Here is a 22,312-nt window from a genome sequence, read left to right as displayed (position 1 = left end):
AATAAATGTTAAATTACAAAACTAATACATAAAATTAATAAAACAAATAAAAATTACTAGCATAAAATAAATAATATTAACATTAAATTAAAACGAATATTAATCAACATAAATAATAATAATAATAATAAATTAAGTAAATAATAGTAATATAAATATCAACAAAAAAATTAACACAAATTTTAAAATATAAACCTACTTCTTAATATTAAAATAGATTAATCTAATTAAAATTAAAAAGTTCAATTAAAATTATCTCATTATCATTAATAATTTTAATTAATAAAAACATTAATAATGTTAATAAAATATTAAATTAATTATATTAAAATATTAAAACTTAAATAAAATTCACAGAATTTACGCATAAATTAAAAAAAAATTTCCATAAACTTTAAATAATTTCTTCACGGAACAAATTATTTTTTTTACATTTTATGTGGATTTAATTTCTAATTAGAGAATTCAATTAATTTTGTTGAAATTGTTTTACCTAGACGAAATTTTTTTAATATTTAAAAATAAAAATAACAGCAAATAATAAAAGGACGGTAATTAAATTATAAAGGGTAATAAATAAGATGAATAGAGAAAAAAAATGAAGAGAAATAGTTAATTGGTCGCGTTAAATCTTTTCATATTTATTTATTTGCTCTGGCTACTGCTTATTAATACAATTTGTAAAAATAGCATAGGTACTGTACCAAAACTGCTATACCGTAAATTTTTTTTTTTACACATCCTTTTTTATTCATTTTTCCTTTGTGAAATTCCACAATAAAGTGGCAGTATAAAGAGCAATAATCTTTCTCACGGTGTAAAAAAATCCTAAATGTGTAATCGCAACAAATGTTTTAAGGTATAGTACAATGGTACTTCGCGTTGACAAGAAATAATTTTTTGTTTTGTTTTAATGGAAAAAATGATCTGTATTTACAAAAAGGGATGATTTCGAATCTTCCTTTATCGTTTTTATTTCTTTTTTTTTTAATGGGAAGATTTTCTGATAATCGCGTGATTAAAACGTCGCCGCGATATTTATTAACTATATTTACAGTCAACTTTCCTATTTATACACTACTAAAAATTTCTCGTTAAACTTTTTTTTATTTTTTTTTTTTTTGTCGTTTTTCTTTCTTTTAAACGAGACTCTATTGCCGCAATTTTTCCCTTTTCTACATTTATATTTATCGAAAAAAAAAAATATTAATTTTTTCAGTGATAAAATTTATTTCTTTTTCTTTTCATTGAAAAAAATTTATTTTTGACGCGCTTTCTTGTAAAAAGAACTTTTTACATGCAATTTAAGCAACGTACTGAATTACAATGTTATATTTTTGATTTGATTTGCAGTCGATAGTTTAAAAAAATTTTTTTCCTTTGACAAACTTTTTTTTTGAGAATATTGGACGTTAAACGAAAGAAAGAAGAAAAATCTGTACAATAGGCACCCACGTATTTTCAGCAGAGCGGATCTTTTTTTTACATACAAATCAGGTACACGCATTTTTTTTCTTTTTTTTTATTCTGTTAATTTTTTTTTTCAATTCACTATTTTTTTCATGAAGCAGTATTCTTCATATCTCCTAGATAGCGGCAACGAGTTACTTTTTTTTCTTTCATTAAATAATAAATTAATATTTTGATCGAAAAAATATTCGTGATTCTTAGTTTCGTAAATCTTTCTTTAATAAAAAACGTAACAGCTAATTTTTTTTTTATAAACACTGAAAATGTAGATTACAACATAATATACTGATAACAATTCCATTTTTTTTATATTGGAGAATAGTTGAGTAGCTATATTTTGTTGTACCAACATTGAAAATTATTCCTATAATATTTTTATGTGTCATTTAAACTGTACAAATAATATTTTTCTTCTATACTGTTTGGACAGTGCTTTCTCTCTCATTCTCTTTCTTTCTCTCTTTTTTCCTTTCATTCGCTTTTTTTACTACATTCAATTGGTATGATAACACTTATCGCGAAATTTATTTATTTTTTTGTTGCAAAAATATGATTTACAATGTCCAAAAGTATAAGTCAAATATTACAATGCAGAGCAGGCATATACAAAACAAAAACCGATTACATAAAAAAAACCCGTTCAATTCATTTATTCGTTATTAATTATTATTTTTTTTGGGAAACATTCGCGCGCAATACAACCTCTTTTAGATAAATGAACAACGGAATTTGTTGTCCTTAGAGAAAAATTAACGATGTGCTCATACACATCAATCTCTCTTTCTCTCTCTTTTTCTCTCTTTATACAGACATGATCTCGAGTTAAAAAATAAAGAACAATTTATTACATTTCTTGTATATTACAATCTTAAAAAACTTCAGTCATTTACAATAGTTAGGGAAGCTTAGTATCGACGCTTTTGTTTTTTTTCATTTTTGTTATTGTTTTTTTTTTTTCATTCAAATAACGTTTGTTGGAAAAAAAATGTGTACACAACTCCAGGCCAATTGGCATCGAGCTTCAATTGCACGCAATTTATTAGGCACTTTTAAAGGTGCCAATAGCGCGTCAAGAAATTTGAGATCTATTGAGACCAGCTCACACAAGACCATACAAGTAATTCGCCTTTTTATGGGCGGGTCACTTGAGTTCCTGCCCATTGCAGAACATCACTTTAGATACGATTTATAAAGTGTTGTACTTCGACACGTATCTTTTTCCTGTTCCAATAGAAACAACATATCTCTTATATTTACCCTTTTTACCCTCGGTCTCATTGGTAGTTGTCGATTTACACCTGAAGATGCTGCATTTAAACCGGAAACATTGCCAGGCGACGCTGTTGCACCGCCTGTATCGAGTTTCGGTTTTTTTCGTGGTCCTATGGCTTGTAAGGCTGTTAAATTTGCTTCACGTTGCCTCAACTCTTCCATTTCTGCTCGTTGCATCTACAAAGAGAAAAAAAATGTCAAATTTTTGTCATTTTATATTTAATTTTTTTTATTAATTAACTAGAAAAAGTTTTATTTAATTTTTTATTATTACTTATTCATAGTCCATACTTTTCGGTTTCGGACGAATATTTAATTTCTTATTATTATATTATTATTCTTTGCAAGAATTCAATTATTCATAAAATTAATATAATTATTCGCAGAATTTTTACAAATTTTTATTAAAATTGTGAAAAGAATTCAATTACATAGGGGAGAGTCTCCAGTTGTGAGACAGTCAATTTTTTTTAACATGCAATATTAAAAAGCCGATTGTTTTATATAAAAACATTTCTTTTTATATGAGCCAACTTTTTCGTGTACGCCGAAGCGGATATATAAACTGTTTTTGTTAAATACCAACACTGTGTCTGATAATCGACTAAAAAGCGTTTTTTCAATAAATGCAAAGTACTTTTTTTCCAAGTTAATTAATTGGAAAAGGTAAATGTAATGCATTTTCTTTTAGTGTTTTCCTTATATTTTGTGATGCAATATTGCATTGTTCCAATCTACGGTTGAAAATAATTTAATTTTCCTTTTTCAAAATAGCGCCAATTTCTGGGTGTGAGACACAGCATATCACCAGTTGTGAGACGGTGTCAACACCCATCTGGGCAGCATAAAAAATACGACTTTGCAGGCATACTATTTAAATGTTGTTTTGATTTTTTTTCTAGTATTTTTGGGCATGTCAAGTGGAAAAAAGTCAATTGATTCAGAAGAAATCAATTTTAATGCTCTTGTTGAAGCTATTAAATTGTGTTTATTTGATAGTCATATTTTGGCGAATAAATATTATTATTTAGTATATAATAATATATATTATTAATATATTTAATTATTTATACTAAACATAACGTTTTATGTCAAACTTATTAAATTTTAGCAATTTTTAATGAGTGTCTCACAACTGGAGACATTTTTTTTTTTCTTTGACAAAAGCGATGTGCTCCGAAAATGTATCGTAAAATTTTTTGAGTTCATCGAAACACTGCACTTTCTTTTAATAAAAGTTGCGCATTTCTGTTACCTTTCGAACGGTGTATTTTATTTACAATTTCGTTTACCTGTTTACAATTTACGGGTCAAAAATAAAACCCGTCTCACAACTGGAGACTCTCCCCTATATTGAAAAATTTTGATAAAATTCTTGTCAAGAATTAAATTATTTTCATAAATATTAAAAAAAGCTTTTAAGGAAATCAAATCAATTATTTTCAATACAATTTTAACTAAATTCATTCTGAAGAATTGTAATTTTCTTCGAAACAATTAAATTATTTTCAACAATTTAAATAAAATTCTTGTCAAAAATTAAATTATTTTCATAAATATTAAATTTTTTTAAGGAAATCAAATCAATTATTTTCAATACGATTTTACTGAAATTTATCGAAAGAATTCAATTATTTTCAATACAATTTTAACTAAATTCCTTCCGAAGAATTTTAACTTTCTTCGAAACAATTATATTTTTTTCAAAAATTTTAATAAAATCCTTGCGAAGAATTCAATTATTCTCAAAAATATTAAAATTCTTTTAAGGAAATCAAATCAATTATTTTCAATATAATTTTACTGAAATTTATCGAAAGAATTCAATTAATTTCAATACAATTTTAACTTTTTAAATTCCTTCTGAAGAATTTTAATTTTCTTCGAAACAATTATATATTATTTTCAAAAATATTAATAAAATAGTTGTCAAGAATTCAATTATTCTAATAAATATTAAAATTCTTTTAAGGAAATCAAATCAATTATTTTCAATACGATTTTACTGAAATTTCTCGAAAGAATTCAATTATTTTTAAAACATTTAGTAAAACCCTTTAAAAGAATTCAATTATTTTCAAAAATTTTAATAAAATTTGCGACGAGAATTCAATTATTTTCAAAACTTTTGATACGATTCTTTATAAAATTTCAATTATTTTCAATGCAATTTCAACTAAATTCTTAGAAAGAATTTTAATTTTCTTCGAAACAATGAAATTATTTTCAAAAATTTTAATAAATTTTTTGCCAAGAATTCAGTTACATATTTTTAATACAATTTCAATAAAATGTCTCGAAAGAATTAAATTATTTTCAAAGATTTTGATAAAATTCGCCGCGAGAATTTAGTTATTTTCAAATAAAATTCTCTGAATAAGTAAATAATAAACCTAAATCTTAATAAATCCAAGTTGCTTAAACTTTGTATTTAGTAGAACAAAAGTGATACAAAATTTCTGAAAACTAATTTTTTAATTTTACATAGAATAAAACATAAAAATTTATAAAATCAAGTGTTTTTTTTTAATAAAATAAATATCATTAATCGTATTTTGCAGTAATAAAAATATTTTTAGTTATGAAATAAGTAAATAAGTAAATAAGGGTTGCATATTTAAATTATTTAAAGAGTCTACCCGCATGTCAAATTTAATATTTTTCCACTTGTAATAATTGAAAAAAAGTGTATTCTGTTTTTTGTTTAATGTTCGGTTATCGAATAACTCAAAAGTTCTTATTATTAACCTTTTATTAAGCTAACCGCAAAATGCGGGTAATTTTTAATAAAAATTACCTTCACAACATGAATATGTTGTGATAAAAATATTTTATATATTAATAAACACTTTATAAAGGAGAATTTATTCCAAAAAGGACCATTTATTTTTTTTCTATTTATTCTAAAATAAGACTAAAAAAACAGTTTAAAAAATAAAATTATTTTTAAAATACTGCCTCTTTTTGTGTTAATCTAAAATAAGTTGAAAAAAAAAATTGAAAAGCTCTAAATGATAAAAATTTCTTACCTCCTTCGCTTTCGCTTTTAATTTAGCTTGCTCGGGATCTTCAGTTTTCGCGCGACTTTTTGCAGCTCGCAGAAGCATTTCTCTTTCGTGCTCTTCATGCCTCTTACGTTCTACCCTGTCTAAATCTTCTAAAAACTTAAGCTGCCCTCTCACATCTTGTGAAATTTCGTACCTAGGATCCATCTGCAAGGCAAATAAAGAAGATACAAATTAATTAAAATTACAAAAACAACAACAATAATAATTCTAAAATTGAATTTCCAATTACTTACTTTATTAAGGTCTACCCTATGTTCACCTATGATTGCAAGTTTTTCGACTAAATTTTTTAACCTTTCTTGTACAGCGTGAGAAATTAAGGTTGCTACTTCTTGATTTGGTTCCTCTAAACCGTATTTTAACACTGAAATAGAAAAAAACGAAATAATTTCAGAAAAGGAGGATAAAAATAGAAAGAAGCAAAGACTTTGCCCTTTTTCCATAAATTAAATTAAATTTAATTAACTTGAATTAAATTAGTTTTGATTCAATATAAATTATAATAATAAAACTATTATTTACTATATATAGTTTATATACTAAAATTATTTTTACTAAAAATTAAGTTACCTATTTGTTTTATTCTTTGCTGTAGGGGTGATAAATGTAAAAAGGCTTCATCTTTACAAGATCTAATTTGAGTCCCGACAAATTCCGTGGAGCCAAGGATTCTTTGAGATTCCTCAGCAAGATTGACACCTCCCATTGCCGCGACATCATTTATATCATCATCTCCCCTTTATTAAAAAAAGAATTCATTTTTCATCTTCTCTTATCAGTTTTTAAATAAACAATAATTGCTTTTAAATTGTTTAATCCTTTTTAATTATTCTATTTTGTTTTATTACGTGTCAATAAAAAAAACAATTAATAATTTGTACTTTTATCTTTATAGTATTTATTTATATCTACAAAATTTTATTAAAAGTATTATTAAAAGTATTATTTATTAAAAGTATCTATAACAACGAATTTTACTACAGATTGTTCTTCAATTTTCTTTCAATATTTTTTACAAAAAAAGAATTATTAAATTTCTCTCCAATAGCTAAATAACAATAAACTAAATAGTTAAATAAAAATTTGTTTACTTAGTTTAGAAATTTACTTCAAATTAAGTTTGAAACGACTAAATAATTCAATCAAGATATTAAAAAAGAAAAGAGAAAAAAAATAGATTGAAATATTTCTTTTTAGAATTTTCACTCTAACGAATGATGAAGATAATTTTTTTTATTCTTACGTATAACCAGCTGAGGAAAATGTTTTCTTCTCTTTTTCTTTAATTGTCGGTTTTGATTGAACTGAAGGCACTACAACTTGTTTGTTGAGCGTAGTAGTCGCATTAACTGCTTTTCCCTGAGCGGCAGCAGTGATTGTTTTGAGAACAGTTGTCGTTGCTGTTTTCTGAACAACCGTTGCCGATGGTCGAATTGTACTAACAGCCATTGCCGATCTAATAGCGGTTGCTTGGGTACGAGCCACCGTTGTAATTGGTCGAATCTACAAAAAATTACATTTTCAATTACAACTACAATTCAAATTAAATTTACAATTGAAACAAAGCTTCCTCCACGAGGAAGAAAAATTAATTCTAATTTCTTTAAATTAACTTCTAAATTTATTTCTCAAACATTCGCTTTCTTCTTGACATTAATTTTCATTATCGTATTTATTTTTATTATTAGATAATAATATTTAGTTGAAATTATAGTCCTTTAGTTGAATTATTTGAATTTAGTTCTTTAGTTCAATTTAAAATAATTTTTACTGAAAGAAGAGAAACAGATAAAAACGGTGTGATTAGACTTTAAAATTTTATTTAGCAAATTAAAAAAGGAGAGAGAGCAAGAGAGACTTACCAGCCTTTGCTGGACGTGTTGAACTCCTCTTGGAACGGCAGTTGTTACAGTATTTTGAGGTGTCATCACCCTGACTTGCGTTGTCGCGGCAGCAGTCGCAGAGGGAATCGGAGTCCCCGCAGTAGCAACCGCCCCCACTGGTACGGGAAAGACGGCTAAAGTATTCCTTAACTGAGGCTGAAGAATAAAAAATGCAATTATATTCAACAGAAAAAAACAAATTTGATTATGACAAAAAAAACATCAGCAATTATTTTACTTTACTCCGCAAATTTTTTTTAATCATGACCTGAATTTGTAAAAAAAATTTGTAAATTCGTCATTTTTAAAATAAATAAAAAAACATTGAAGATTGATTTAACATAAATAAAATGTATTCACTTAATTACCATTAAGGCAAAATTATTACATCATTATTACAACACAAACAAACAAAAAATATTGTAAATTAATTACAAAACCGAAAGTTCAATATTATAAACTCAATTTTAACTTAATTGAATAATTAAAAAATTAATTTTCTCTACTTTATTTATAATTAATTTTCCCTTTCGTTTATAATCAGATTTTTCCTACTCTTCTTTCCTATTTAATTTTATTTAACTATTACATTTTAATTTATATATGTAAATATAATTTAAATACGTAAATTATAATAGATAATTACAATTGAATTAAATTGAAATATCGATATTAATATTGAAATAAAAAAATAAAATTAATAAAAATAGGCCAAAATATTAAAAACCGACGAATTAAGAATTGGAAAAAAAAATTCTCCATCAATGTAATTCGTTTGTTCATAAATTACATTTTTTTTTTTTTTGCTGTATTATCGATATTTGTTCGTGCTCTTTGATCTCTGACATCTCATTAAACGGAGAGCAATGCAGACACAATATCTAACGAACATCCATGATAACATGATAACTTATTAAACACACCCTTTATCTCATAAATGTCAAACGAAAAGATATTCATGAGAAATTATTTCTAATTTGATTCAGTGCAACGATATTATTTCACACATCAACTCTATAAATAACAATTGTCACACTTTTTAATATTACAATGTAAGGAAAAATTTTCCGTAATTTATCGTATTATATTTTGTCCATTACAATCTTAATTAAAAAATATTTTCATATTTCTATAAATTTTTCGTAGTTTTCAACAATTTTTGGTATCAAATTTCAAATGGAAAAATTAATTTTCGAATAGTTTGTATAATTTTTTTAAAGAATTTACTCTTTGCGAAGAATAAATAAATTAGTGAAAAATTTAAAAATACTGTAATTAAATTACATTTTAATATTATTATTATTATTTATTTTATTTAAATATAAATGGGTTTTGTTTTAAAATTTAAGACAGTGAAAAAATTGAGTATAAATGTAAAAAATTAAATTCTGAACGTAATATAAAAAAAGGAAGAAAGAAAACTTACTTGTACAGTAGCGGGAGATGCGGAAGCTATACAGAAAACAACATTTGCAGGAGGTGGTCTTATTCCATCTATGACAAGTTCCTTCGTGACGAGGGACTGCCGAAGAAGAGGCAGACTTTTCTTGAGGAAACCGATTAAACATGGTTGAGGAGATGCGTTTAACAATTTTTCAAGTCTATCACAAAACGTCTCGGGTTCAACTTTAGTATCAATTAATTCTTGAATCAACGTCCGAACATTTCGTTCCACTTGTTTAGGTTCTCGACTAGACAACTCTAATAAGTTTGCTAAAAATTTACGGCACTTTTCTTTGGTATTATCTGTGGTCTGACGCTGAAATTTGAAAAACAAAAAAATATTCGAGCAACATTTTTAAAACGATTTTCTTTTCACATTAAGCACTATTTATTTATTTACATGCAATTAATATGATTTTTATTAACAAATAAACTACTTTTTATTAACAAATAAATGACTATTTATTAATTAATAAACGGCTTGTCTATTGGTTGATAAATTCAACCATGAAAAAAACAAAATAAAGTGAAAAAAACTTCAAAAAAAAGCAGTGTTTACCTGTGCAGGAGTTTGTCCTGTTTGGACTGATGTAACATTAGCATTCGGTGTAGTAACAGGAACAGTGGTCGGAGCCGATTGAGTAACAGTTGCATTTGCAGTAACAGAAGTCACACTTGCTTGTGCCGTCTAAACAAAACCAAATGCAAGAAAATTGTAAAAAAAAAATCAATGATCAAACCTTTCGTAGATGTTTCTCGTCTCTTTCTCCATTTTCCTTTCTCTTGAATAAAAAAAATCATTCTTTTCAAAGTCTCGCAATTTTCAATACTTATTTAATTTCACAAAACAAAATTCAACAAGAAAAGAATTCACCTTAAGCCAATACTCATGCTAAACTATTATATATACAAAAATAGAGAAAAAAAATTAAAATAGAAATCTTCAATCAAAACGAGTAAAACAGAAAGATCGTTCTTCTTTCTCTAAATATCAATCAAAAATTCCAAACAGTAAAGAATTATAAAAATAAATCAAACTAAAGCAATATCACTTCTTTATCATGCAAAACTCACTGAACAGCTTTTGTTTATAATAAAATTTTCTACGGGAAAGGATTTTTTTTTAAATCAAAATAAAAAAAAGTAATTAACATTAATCACATTCAGGGAAAATACTAACTAAACACAGATTTTTTTTAATATAAAAATTTAATACCTTTTCTCTTTATTTCTCTTAAAAAATAAAATTGACGCACTTACACCTATCATAGACTCGTGATCTCGAATTTTCCCAAACATTCGTTACTTATTAATTTCTAAAATGAAACATTTTCATTTGAATCTTATAAACAAATTAAAGGGTTACAAATTTTAAAAAAATAAAAACAAGCAACCCCATTAAAACAAATTTAAATTATCTATACGGGGGAGTAAATTTGACCTGTGTTTAGATTGGTATTGAAATATTAAAAAAAAAAAGACCCAAGGTTAACAAAATTCGATGCAGGACAAGAAAATGCAAATGAAGTACTCAGCCTTACAGGTAACACCATTCCAAGTGAACTAAAATAAACGAATAAAAAAAAAGGAAAAAAAAAGAGAAAAAACCAGGAAAAAATAGATAAAAAAAAACAAATGAAAAATTCTACAACAGCACTACATCGAGTCTCGTATGAGGTATGAGAGTGCGTCACCTGAATGGGTTTTCTTAGGGTGGCGAGTGGCGGGCCAGTGAACTGAGTGTTCAGCCTACTTACAACCGGCACAGACGCGAGACGATAAGTCGTGCCTCCAGTTGGTGTCGCAACCATCGTATTTCCTCCTATATTATTTTGAGTAACAGCTGTGCCTCCTGGTGCAGCGGCTGCTGGAGCTGCCACTCTTATACATTGATATTGTCCATTCTCCGTTTTTACTATTAAATTCCCCTGTATCTGAAGACCATGGAATGCTTGCAACGTTATCTGAAAAATATCCAAATTATTTTAGTATATCGTCAATCTTTTTTTTCATTTAAAAATATAATTTTCAAAATTATATCTTTTTTGCAAAGTCATTTTTAAAAATATATTAAAATATATTTCGTTCTTTTGAACGTTCAAAATTTTAGGGACATTACCAAAAAAAAAAAATGAAAGAAAAAAATAAAGATCAAAAAATGAAAGAATAAAATAAAGATCAAAAAATAAAACAATAGAATAAAGATAAAAAAAAGAAAAAACAAAATACAGATCAAAAGAATAAAATAAAGATAAAAAACGGAAGAATCAATTAAAGATAAGAAAATAAAAAGAAATCAAAATAAAGGTAGAAAAATAAAAAGAAACCAAAATGAAGGTAAAAAGTAGAAAAAATTCAAAATAAAAGTAAAAAATAGAAAAAGAAACCAAAATAAAGGTAAAAAATAGAAAAAAAAATAAAAATACAGGAAAGAAAATAAAAAGAAATAAAAATATAATTTAGAAAAAGAAAAATTGTCAAAAAGACAATATTACTAGGAAATAGTATTAAATCTTTAGTGCCAATCTTGCCAATCAAGACTATCATTTCAAGTGTTAATAAATAATGACAGTCAAGGAAATAAAAATTATTTAAAAGAAAACATTTTCACATTCGATTTATTTACTATCGTTTAATTACTCACTTAATCGTTCCTAATAAACACTAATCTCAAGAAACCCAAGGTTAAATATAATATATACGTCAAACGAGATATTTTTTAAGGTTATGTTAGCATTATTTTGCATTTCACGCGAGCCTTTTCAAACAATAATAAAAAAATAAAATAAATTAGAAAATAAATTTATCTAACGAAAATTAAAATTATTTTCCACACTTATATTATTTTATAGCGATTAATTTTATAGTAATCACATACGAAAACGACTAGAATCAAAAAGAAGCAACAAATAATCAACAATGAGACGCTGATAGAAAAAATATGTAAAAAAATCACTGCTTTTAAAAAAAAAACTCACTCCACGATAATCCTGGTCATTAACAACGTACATTGTGTTACTTCCGAAGAAAATAAAATCTCGTAATTAAATTAAGAGAACAGTATATATAAACTAATTGTTATCTGTGAGCTTTGCTTCGAAACACAAACATTGACTGAAAATTATATAGAAATTCCAAGAAATTGGAAAAAGACTCATTGACAAGAGGCGAAAATCAATTAAATACTCTATCAATAGAAAATAATGAATGAAAAATTTCTCCTTCTTGTAATAAATGAACCATTTTAAATACCTTTTAAATTCTATTCGAATTGTCATGATTTTTGAAATCAAAATATTGAAATATTTAAAAAAAAACCTTTCCAGTATTTAAATTTTGTAGATTTAGGTATAAAAAAGTATCAAGACGATAAGAGTGAGATAATTTTCAACTTGATAAATTATCAGAGAGTATTTGACATTTTGATTATATACGTCAGGAGAAAAATACCTTGATTATTTGAGAAAAACGAAACAAGTATTGCAACTGAATTAATAAGTTATGTATTAAAATTCAAGGTCTTTTTTTATAATTATAAAATTGTTTAATTGGAAATTGTGCGAAAAGGATAAAAATAAAACTAAAATGGAAAAATTGGAGGTTATAATTGCTATACTTGTAAAAATTATAAAAATGGTTTTTGCTTTTTGAAAATGTTTTTTTTTTGGTAAATAGGAGAAAGTGAAATAAGTCACGAGAAATGACACTTGAAAGGTGCAGTGGCGCTGCATAATTAGAAAATGAAAACAGACACGTATATAGTGATTTTGTAAGAGAGAAATGTGGTAATGTTTACAAAATAGGTAGAATGTAACTTACTGGAGCACCAGGTCTGGCTCCAACCATTGGTTGACCGATGACAAGTCTTGGTGCAACTTGTTTACCACCTTGCTGACCCGCAACAGGAGTTCCTTGCCTTATTGTATTCATGTTGAGAATCTGCATATTACTTGGAACAATTGTCGACGTGACTCCCGCTTTACTTTGGAGAGTCGTATTAACAGCGTTGCCACCAACAGAGACGGGAACTGACAACGGGACGGAAACCATACCACCTGGTGTTGCACTACTCTTTATCACTAAAGCAGTACCTGTTGGTTTATTCACATTAACACCCTGAGTATTAGCTTGAACCACTGTGCCGGTATTTGTGACAACATTCGCCGTCTGCAGGACCGTCTGTGTCGTAACACCTAGTGTACCGTTTGCTAGTTGCCCAACATTTTGGGCAGGGAAGGTAATTTTATTATTAGCGTTAACAACTCCGGTTGTCGCGATAACTTGTCCCGCACCCGAGTAAATGATTTTCACTTGTTCATGTGTCTTGGTAAGAGCAGGAACTGTTTGATTTGAGGTTACCTGGTTGATATACGTGGCTGCAACTGTGGACTGATTTTGCTGTTGGAGATGTTGCTGTTGTTGTTGCTGCTGCTGTGCGGTAACTTGTGGCGCGACAGCATTTGTCGTGACGACATTTACCGGGAGTAGAGTACTCGTCGTGATGGATTTTGGAACCTCCTGAGTCATCAGACTGTTAACGGAGGTCTGACTGCCGCCGTTGGCAACCCCATGTTTCTGTGTCTGTACGACAGCGGAGATAGTGCCCCCGTTTGAAATAGTTGAGTTCACCTGGTGATTTTGTTGACTGATCGCGACGGAAGTTGGCTGATGAACGGCAACCGTTGGCGTCGACGTCACTAACTGCGTCTCGAGTGAACCCACAATTGCGTTTACTGCGGATTCGTCGACGTCCGTGCTGAGAGCTTCCTCCAGAAACTTAGCTGACGCCATTTTCTTCCAAACTCCAACTGTAAACTGAAATGCGCATGCGCGTGTCGCAAATACTTCCCACAGTGCATTGCCCCCCTAACGCTGAAAACTGACCACGGAGGATCTCATATTTACTGGACAGGCGCCTTCAAGGATCACATATATGCACCATTGAAACATCGTCGGGAATAGTTGACAACTAGGTATCCTTGCCCTGTGTCACACACCACGTGTTCTTCTTTCACGGCGCGTGCTTTCCAACCGCGAAGGCCGCCCGCCCCTCCCCACGACAACGTCGTTATCGTCGTCGTCGACGACTATAGTCGATCAAAAACAGAAACAACACGTCACCCGCCAAAATGGGCAGCCTCGAAAATCATTCCATCACCATCAATTATTGCTCCAATTCGAAAATTCACTATTAATATCATCGTCGAGCTATTCAAATCAACATTCGTTTCACTATTTTCCAAAAAAGGTCGAATAAACTTCAAAAAGGAACGCTATTTCTCACTCCAAATGACGCGCGTCCTAAAATGGAACTAAACACTATTAAACTTGACTTTATTTTCAATTTAGAATTCAATTTTTACGAGGCAAAAGTTATTTCTCACTGTTTTTTATAGAAAAATTAAAAAACTCGAGAAATATCCTCACACTGATCGTTGATAATGTGTTTATGTTGAATGTTGACTTTGTAGTTTTCACTTTGACATGCAATCAATTTATCGTTATCATTTGGGTAATTATTTAGTTCTCTTTTACGACACCAGGTGGTTATACTTTCATTTTATTAAAAAGAAATCAATATTATTACTTTCTAACAAAAAACTAAACAACTAAACTAAAAACTAATTAACAATGATTTAGTATGAAATATTTACTAAAAGTTTATTTAATTAGAATATTTAATTAAAGAATTAGTTTAAGGAATTCAAAAATTCCCACGTTTTTAGACATTTGGTTGTGCTGCCCCCGGTGGCGGAAGTAACAAGTCACTTTAGTCAATGCGTAAGGAAATCTATGCAATACACTTTTCATGGTTTTGTCCAGTTAAATGTTGTTATTTACTTGAAAAAGTTTTGTTTCGTATTTGTTTTTATTTAATTGTGTGAATTTTACATTATATAATAGTTTACGTAATTGGAAATATTTAACTACAGGAATTGAAACAATTATTTTCAAGTGTCACTGATATTTTTAAAGTATTTTAATACTTGATTACAAAAAGAGGTAAATTTACACATTTTTGAGGTTAGGTTTAACGGCTTTTATTTGCTCTGGTTTGGCGGGATTGATAATAATGAGTTTCGAATTCAATATTAATTATATTGAACAGACGAAAAATGGTGAATGTAAAAAATATTACCCTACAAGTTGTTTAGTTTCAAAAATGAAATTTTATCGGAGAAAAAATCTATTTTACGGTGTCTGTGACCAATGAGGCCACTTTTTAATTTCCGAAAAAAGTGCATCGCCTGGACTTTCAGTATTTGACACTTGACGATGACCTAATAGGGTATAATTTTTACTTATTTTACCTAATTCAACGCCTTTTTCGATAATTTTTTGAGCCGCAAATATTTGACTCTTCGGTGGCATATAGTCGTTGAATGTACCAATAAATGATAAGCCAAGGCTTATATTATTATAATAGTATGTATGTTGGCCAACATAATCCCAACCTCGACCCTCGTAAACATTACCATCGCCGCCAACGAGGAAATTGTAGCCAATATCAGCCCAACCTTGTGATGACATATGAAATATTTGAATATATCTCACTCGATGTACACATTCAGCTTGATTATTGCAAAAATCCGTAGCCGTGTGACTGATAAACACATATTTCACCGGTAAAGTTAATTTTTCACGTTCCTGCGCTGGTTGAGCTAACCATTCATCTCTTGAAACCACTTTAACACCGTGAATCCAAACATCTGAAAGAACAATAACTGTTTAATTCTTTTTATTTTTGAGGAGGAATTTTCTTTTTATCTTCTTCCACTCTGAGAAATATTTTATTTAAACTAAATATAATTTATGTGATTCAAGTAAAACTAAGTTTGTCGCAGAACCTACTCTATTTATTTTTTTTGCAGAATAATTTTATTTGGTACAAATAGAATTTTTATTTAGCACAAATAAAATTTATTTCAGTCAGGAATTTAGAGACAAAACTGCTTTTACTTTTTCGAGAATAATCACGAAAGCGAATAATTTTCTTATACAAGTCAAAAAAGGTAATAAATTTAATTAATACAATTAGAAATTATTCTCATATAATACTGATAAATATCGATAATATTTAGAGATTAAAAACAAAATGAATGATTAACAAAAAAATTCATATCGAATTTCAAAAATCGAACAATTGTTCAAAAATATGTTTCTAAGTTTTCAATTTATACAAATTAGTTAGCGATTTCAAAAAATTGATTTAGAAACTAATTATTTTGAAATTATTTATAAATTTTAATTTTAATTAAAATTGAACGTTTTAAAATAAAGAATTAATTATTAATTTAACTTTTAAATGGTATACGAACCAGATTCATTTGATGAAGCAGGAACTTGCGGAATATTTGGAGTATTACTTTTTACTGACATTAATAAAATAACAGTAATTAGAATAGTGGTAGACACTAATGTTACGACAATTGAAGAAAGAATTAGAATCAAATTCGATGTTATCAGCCATGTTTTTACTGTAACAAACAATTTATGTTTAATGTTAATTAATTAAATTAAAATTTAATTGAAATTAAGAAGATTGAATGAAATTAAAAATTTAATAGACCTTGTTTCAAAATTATCCGATCGTTGTCATTTTCTTTCTTAATTCCATTCTCTATTGCTGCCATTGTCGAACTTTAATTAAATTTAAATTTACTACCTGATTTTCTTCTCATTTAAAAAAACTTATTACAATAATTGCAGGAATAAAGTTCACAAGATTCTACTATTTGGAATTTTACAGTTAATTGAAAAAAAAACAGATTACAAGAAGCACTATTTGAGAAATAATGTTCTGGAGATAAAAAAAAAATTGCACAACTCGAGAAAATATCTCACTGATCGTAGATAATGTGTTTTTGTGAAGTATTGACTTTTTAGTTTTAAATCTGGTATCCGATTTAGTGTATCGTTATCATTTCGACAATAATTTCACATTTTACGTGTTTATTTATTTATTTTATCCTATTTCAAAAAATTATTTTCCTTAAAAGTAATTCGTAATTTGCAATATTAAAAGTAATATAATTTGCTTAAAAAAACAGTATTTTATGAAAAATTATTTAATTATAATAATTAGAAAAAAAATATGTAATTTAAAATTTTTTGCAAAATTTAAATAGTGCAAAGAGTTTCCGCCATTTTTAAACGTTGGGAAGTGCTGCCTCTCATGGCGGAAGTAATTAATTTTTTAAATATCTGCAATATAATTATACATATTTATTATTTTTAATTAGTAAATATTACCGATTAGTCCTATTTTAATTCGACTGTATTTAATTGGTAAGATTTTGATATAATATGAAATTATAAATTTTAATACTAAATTTCTTTTCGCAATAAATAAATTAAATATTTTTTTTACAATCATTAAACTAAATATTCTTTTTGCAATAATTATATTAAGTATTCTTTAATTGTAATAATTAAATTTAATTCTATAAATATTGACAAAATGCAATGTGAGAAATATATTTCCAAAATCTTTTTCTTTCAGGTAAAAAAGAAGAAATTTTTCAACGTTTCGGTGCCCATTGTGGACATTTTTTAATTTCCGAAAAAAGTGCATCGCCTGGACTTTCATTTTTGGACACCTGTCGATGACCTAATAGGGTACATATAATTTTGATTTATCTTACCTAATTGTGAGATTTTTACATTGCAAGAGTTTACGTGTTTGGAAATATTTTTACCCGAGAAAAAAATCTATTTTACGGTGTCTGTGACCCATGAGGCCACTTTTTAATTTCCGAAAACAGTGCATCGCCTGGACTTTTAGTATTTGACACTTGACGTTGACCTAATAGGGTATAATTTTTACTTATTACACCTAATTCAACGCCTTTTTCGATAATTTTCTTTGCCGCAAAAATTTGACTTTTCGATGGTATATAGTCATCGAATGTTCCAATAAATGATAAGCCAAAGCTATTTTTATTATAATTGAATGAATGTGCACCAATAAAATTCCATCCGCGGCCCTCGTAACCATTGCCATCACCACCAACGAGGAAATTGTAGGCAATATCAGCCCAATTTTTGGATGTCATATGAAATATTTGAATATATCTTACTTGATGTACACATTGAGCTTGATCATGACAATAATTCATAGCCGAATGACTAATAATCACATATTTTACAGGTGGAATTAATTTATCTAGAGGTATCGCTGGAGGACTTGCTAGCCATTCATGACGTGAAATTATTTTAACACGATTAGTCCAATAAGCTGGAAAAATAATTACAGGAATTTATCGAGGAAATTACTTTTACTTTTTCGTAAATAGTCACGAAATCGAATAATTTTCTTACAAGTCAAAAGAGGTAATAAATTTAATTAATACAATTAGTAATTATTTTCATATATAATGGTGATATCTAAATATCGATAATCTTTAGAGATTAAAAATAAAGTCAATGCTTAACAAAAAAATTCATATCAAATTTCAAAAATCGAATAATTGTTCAAGAAATATGTTTCTAATTTTTCAATCTATACAAATTGATTAGCGATTTCAAAAAATTGATTTAGAAACTAATTACTTTGAAATTATAAATTTTAATTTTAATTAAAATTGAAAATTTTTTGAAAAAGAATTAATTATTAATTTAACGTTTTGATGCTGTACGAACCAGAGTCAGTTGATAAATCAGGAATTTGAGGAATATTTGGAGTATTATTATTTAGTGCCGCTAATAAGATAACAGTAATTACAATAGTTGTAAGTGACACTAATATTACGATAATTGAAGAAATAATTAGAACCAAATTCGATGTTATCAGCCATGATTTTACTGTAACAAACAATTAAAGTTTAATATTAATTTATTAAATTTAAATTAAGAAAATTGAATGACATTAAAAATTTAATAAATTTAAAATTAAAAATAAATTAATTAAAATAAAATCCCAATTTACAAATGTTCGTTAAAATTGTGAAAATGCAGGGCTCGAACTAGGTCCGTAAATCCTGTAAAGGTTCGTAAATTTGCTTCAAGTCCGTAAAAGTCAGTTTTTTTTTAAAAAAAAGGTCCGTAAAGTTCGTAATTTGATTGAGAAAAGACGAAAAGTTGGTAAATTGTACGTCATAATTTGGAGAATTTTAGAGAAATTACAAATAATTACAGAAATTCAATTATTTTCAAAATTAATAAAATTCTTCGCAGAGATTCTCTTCAAAATTTCAATTATTTTAAGAAATAATTAAATTCTTCTCCAAAATTCAATTATTTTCAAAAATTTTATTAAAATTCTTTAAAAAATTTCAATTAAATTTTCAAAAATTTTCCTCAAATTAATAATTTCTAATATTTACTATTTTAATAGAATTTTACAAAAGAATTCAATTGAAGCGTTTTGTGCAGAAACCGCATAAGTCCATTTTTTTCGAAAATCACTTTTTTATTGAAAATTTATCTTTAAATGAAGCTTTTCAATCTGGTAAAATATTACATAAGTGACTAAACTCTAAACCCTTAAAAAAAATAATTAAAATATCACTTTGTGCAGAAACAGCACAAGTCCATGATAAGTTTTATATTTATTTGTGATATTCTTGACGTATTTTGATAATTTATATTAAACAGTTTATATTATAAATAAAAACACTCATGGGAAGCAAAAAGTGACAGTGGTGACTGAATTATTTTAAAATTAGAAAATATTGAAAATTGGTTAAATTTATTCTTAAAACAATTTTATTATTTATAAAATGTTACTAAAAATTATCCAAATTTAATATTTTAAATAAATGTTATTAAATATTTCATAAAACTTTGATATTTAACTGGATTTAATAAATTTTCTGTGTTTTTCATTTCATTTTGTGCAGAAACAGCATAAGTCCAAATGTTAATTTATTTTTTAATTTTTTATATTAAGTAGATAATTAATTAATCATATTGGATTTTTTAACTTATAGGTTAGTAGAATATAACGGAAAAAGCCGAATTAAAAAAAATCTTAACATTTACGAGAAAAACAGTTTTTATTAATTCCTGAACAATTTCGAATTATGGACTTATGCTGTTTCTGCACAAAACGCTTCAATTATTTTTAAAAAATATAAAATTCAACGCAAACCTTTAATTATTTTCATTAAATAATAAAAATTTCGCAGAAATTCAATTATTTACAAATTTTTTAGATATTTCTTTGCAATCATTCAATTATTTTCATAAATAATAAAATTTTTTTACAGGGATTCAATTATTTTCGTAAATAATAAAATTCTTTTTAGGAATTCAATTATTTTTAAGACAATTTTAATCGAATTCCTCAAAAAATGTAATTATTCTTAAAAATTTAATTAACATTCGTCGAAAGAATTCAATTATTTAAAAATTTGTTAATAAAATTCTTTATAAGAATTGAATTTTAAGAAACATTCAATTATTCAATAAATGATTTATTTTTGTATTTAAATAATTAAATTCTAGTAGAATTTTCTAAAAAAATTGATTTAAAAATGAATTTCAATTAAAATTTTAGATGATAAGTGAATATTAAAAGCAATATAGCGTAAATTTTTGGAAATAATTAAATTTTGAAATTAATATTTTTGAAAAATTTTAATTGAATTTTTTTTTATATTATTTTCGAAGTTTTTATTTTCTTATATATATTTAATTGAAGAATTTACGATTAATTGAAATTTCGTAAAATTGAGTATTGTAAACAAATGGATTTGAAAATTGTCAAAGAACATTTTCGGAAATTATTGAAAATAATCGATTTAAAGATGAATTTTAGTTAAAAATTCGTGCCCTAAAAATATTTAAATGAAATATTTGTTATTCAATTTTTTTCTACTTTTAATTATCATTGTAACAAATTACTTTTACCTTGTTTCAAAATTATCCGATCACTGTCATTTTCTTTCTTAATTTCATTCTCTATTCCTGACATTGTCGAACTTTAATTAAAGTTAAATTTAAATTTACTTCTTGATTTTCTTCTCTTTCAAAAAACTTACAATAATTACGGGAGTAAAGTTCACGAGTTTCTAATTTTTTGAATTTTACAGTTAATTGAAAAAAAAAACACAATTCAAGAAGCACTATTTGAGAAATAATGTTCAGGAGATAAAAAAAATTACACAACTCGGGGAATCTCAAATATCTCACTGATCGTAGATAATGTGTCTTTGCATGTAAAGTATTGACTTTGTAGTTTTAAATCTGGCATCCGTTTTTATGTATCTTTATCATTTTGACAATAATTTTTCTTTTTACGTGTTTATTTATTTCTTTTTTTTTTGTTTATTTTATATTTCAAAAAATTATTTTCTTTCAAAGTAATTCGTAATTTGCAGTATTTCGTTTGCTTTAGAAAATAGTACTTTATGCAAAATTATTTAATTAGAATAATTAGGAAAAATTAGTTTAAAAATTTTTGCAAAATTTAAATATTGTAAAGAATTCCCGCCATTTTTAAACGTTGGGAAGTGCTGCCTCTCATGGCGGAAGTAATGAATTGTTTAAACAAAGTGCATCTACATACTTTTTATGGTTATTTGTCCAGTTTATAATTGCGTCATTTTTCTCTTAAAAAAGTAGTTGAAAAGTTTTATTAATTTGTTCCTTTTTTCTTCTTCAAAGAAGCAATTTTCAAGCAGCAAAATATTTTGTATGTCGTAATATTTGTTTAGAAGTTATTAAGACAAAAAAATTTTGATTTAAGTATCTTGTTTATATAGAGAAGGTAAATTTACACTTTTTTGTAGGTTAGGTTTAACGGTTTTTTCTGTTCTGATTTGGCGGGATGATAATACTAATGGAGCACTCACAGCTCTGCCTGCCTGCGCAGGCAGTAATTGGAGTAAGAGAGAAAGTCAATTAGAGTGAAAGAGACAGTAAATTCAAATTTGTATTGCTGCCTACTAGCTGTGAGTGCGCCTTTAACGAATTTCAGATTTAATAATTACGTATTTAAATTATTATTATTATTATTAATTATTAGATATAATAAGTTATTTATTTAAGTTCACATTCTTTCGTTTTTATTGCAATTATAATTAAGTCTTAAAAAACTGTTCCTACCTTTTTTATAATTGTGTAAATGTAAATATTTTTTAACAAGTTTCAGGCGTTTAATTAAAAAAAATAATTACGAAAGTATTAAAATTTCTTGTCTTGATTAAAACAACAATTACGAAAGTATCAAAA

At 26.6% G+C, this 22,312-nt stretch overlaps 3 protein-coding genes across 7 annotated transcripts; all 3 read right to left on the bottom strand.

The window, feature by feature from the left end:
• Window positions 1-612: 612 nt before the first annotated feature.
• On the bottom strand, window positions 613-14,621 carry LOC122507547 (transcription initiation factor TFIID subunit 4). Of its 2 annotated transcripts, none has more exons than XM_043620335.1 (10): window positions 12,956-14,621; window positions 10,831-11,100; window positions 9,696-9,824; window positions 9,120-9,452; window positions 7,673-7,849; window positions 7,054-7,313; window positions 6,381-6,547; window positions 6,044-6,174; window positions 5,772-5,954; window positions 613-2,919 (listed from the first exon to the last, which is right to left on the bottom strand). In XM_043620335.1, the coding sequence occupies exons 1-10, from the start codon at window positions 13,925-13,927 to the stop codon at window positions 2,641-2,643; spliced, it is 2,901 nt and encodes a 966-aa protein (XP_043476270.1). In that variant the 5' UTR covers window positions 13,928-14,621; the 3' UTR covers window positions 613-2,640. The 2 variants fall into 2 exon arrangements, with proteins under 2 accessions (XP_043476270.1, XP_043476277.1); XM_043620342.1 differs by having other exon boundaries at window positions 10,894-11,100.
• A 480-nt stretch (window positions 14,622-15,101) lies between these two features.
• Window positions 15,102-16,846, bottom strand: LOC122508540 (peptidoglycan-recognition protein SC2-like). The gene is made up of 3 exons (XM_043621962.1): window positions 16,707-16,846; window positions 16,456-16,614; window positions 15,102-15,846 (listed from the first exon to the last, which is right to left on the bottom strand). The coding sequence occupies exons 1-3, from the start codon at window positions 16,768-16,770 to the stop codon at window positions 15,329-15,331; spliced, it is 741 nt and encodes a 246-aa protein (XP_043477897.1). The 5' UTR covers window positions 16,771-16,846; the 3' UTR covers window positions 15,102-15,328.
• On the bottom strand, window positions 16,707-21,520 carry LOC122508516 (peptidoglycan-recognition protein SC2-like). Of its 4 annotated transcripts, none has more exons than XM_043621949.1 (4): window positions 20,990-21,507; window positions 18,779-18,940; window positions 18,217-18,374; window positions 16,707-17,341 (listed from the first exon to the last, which is right to left on the bottom strand). In XM_043621949.1, the coding sequence occupies exons 1-4, from the start codon at window positions 21,051-21,053 to the stop codon at window positions 17,258-17,260; spliced, it is 468 nt and encodes a 155-aa protein (XP_043477884.1). In that variant the 5' UTR covers window positions 21,054-21,507; the 3' UTR covers window positions 16,707-17,257. The 4 variants fall into 4 exon arrangements, 3 of the variants coding, with proteins under 3 accessions (XP_043477884.1, XP_043477876.1, XP_043477865.1); XM_043621941.1 differs by having other exon boundaries at window positions 17,199-17,341; window positions 18,102-18,374; window positions 20,990-21,519; XR_006302237.1 differs by having other exon boundaries at window positions 17,274-17,341; window positions 17,782-18,374; window positions 20,990-21,520.
• Between the last annotated feature and the right edge of the window lie 792 nt (window positions 21,521-22,312).

Source organism: Leptopilina heterotoma, unplaced genomic scaffold, assembly GCF_015476425.1.
Source record: "Leptopilina heterotoma isolate Lh14 unplaced genomic scaffold, ASM1547642v1 Lhet_114, whole genome shotgun sequence".
In the NCBI taxonomy this organism is placed as follows: domain Eukaryota; kingdom Metazoa; phylum Arthropoda; class Insecta; order Hymenoptera; family Figitidae; genus Leptopilina; species Leptopilina heterotoma.
The sequence above is the reverse complement of the archived record's forward strand: the minus strand, read 5'-3'. Positions and strand labels throughout refer to the sequence as shown.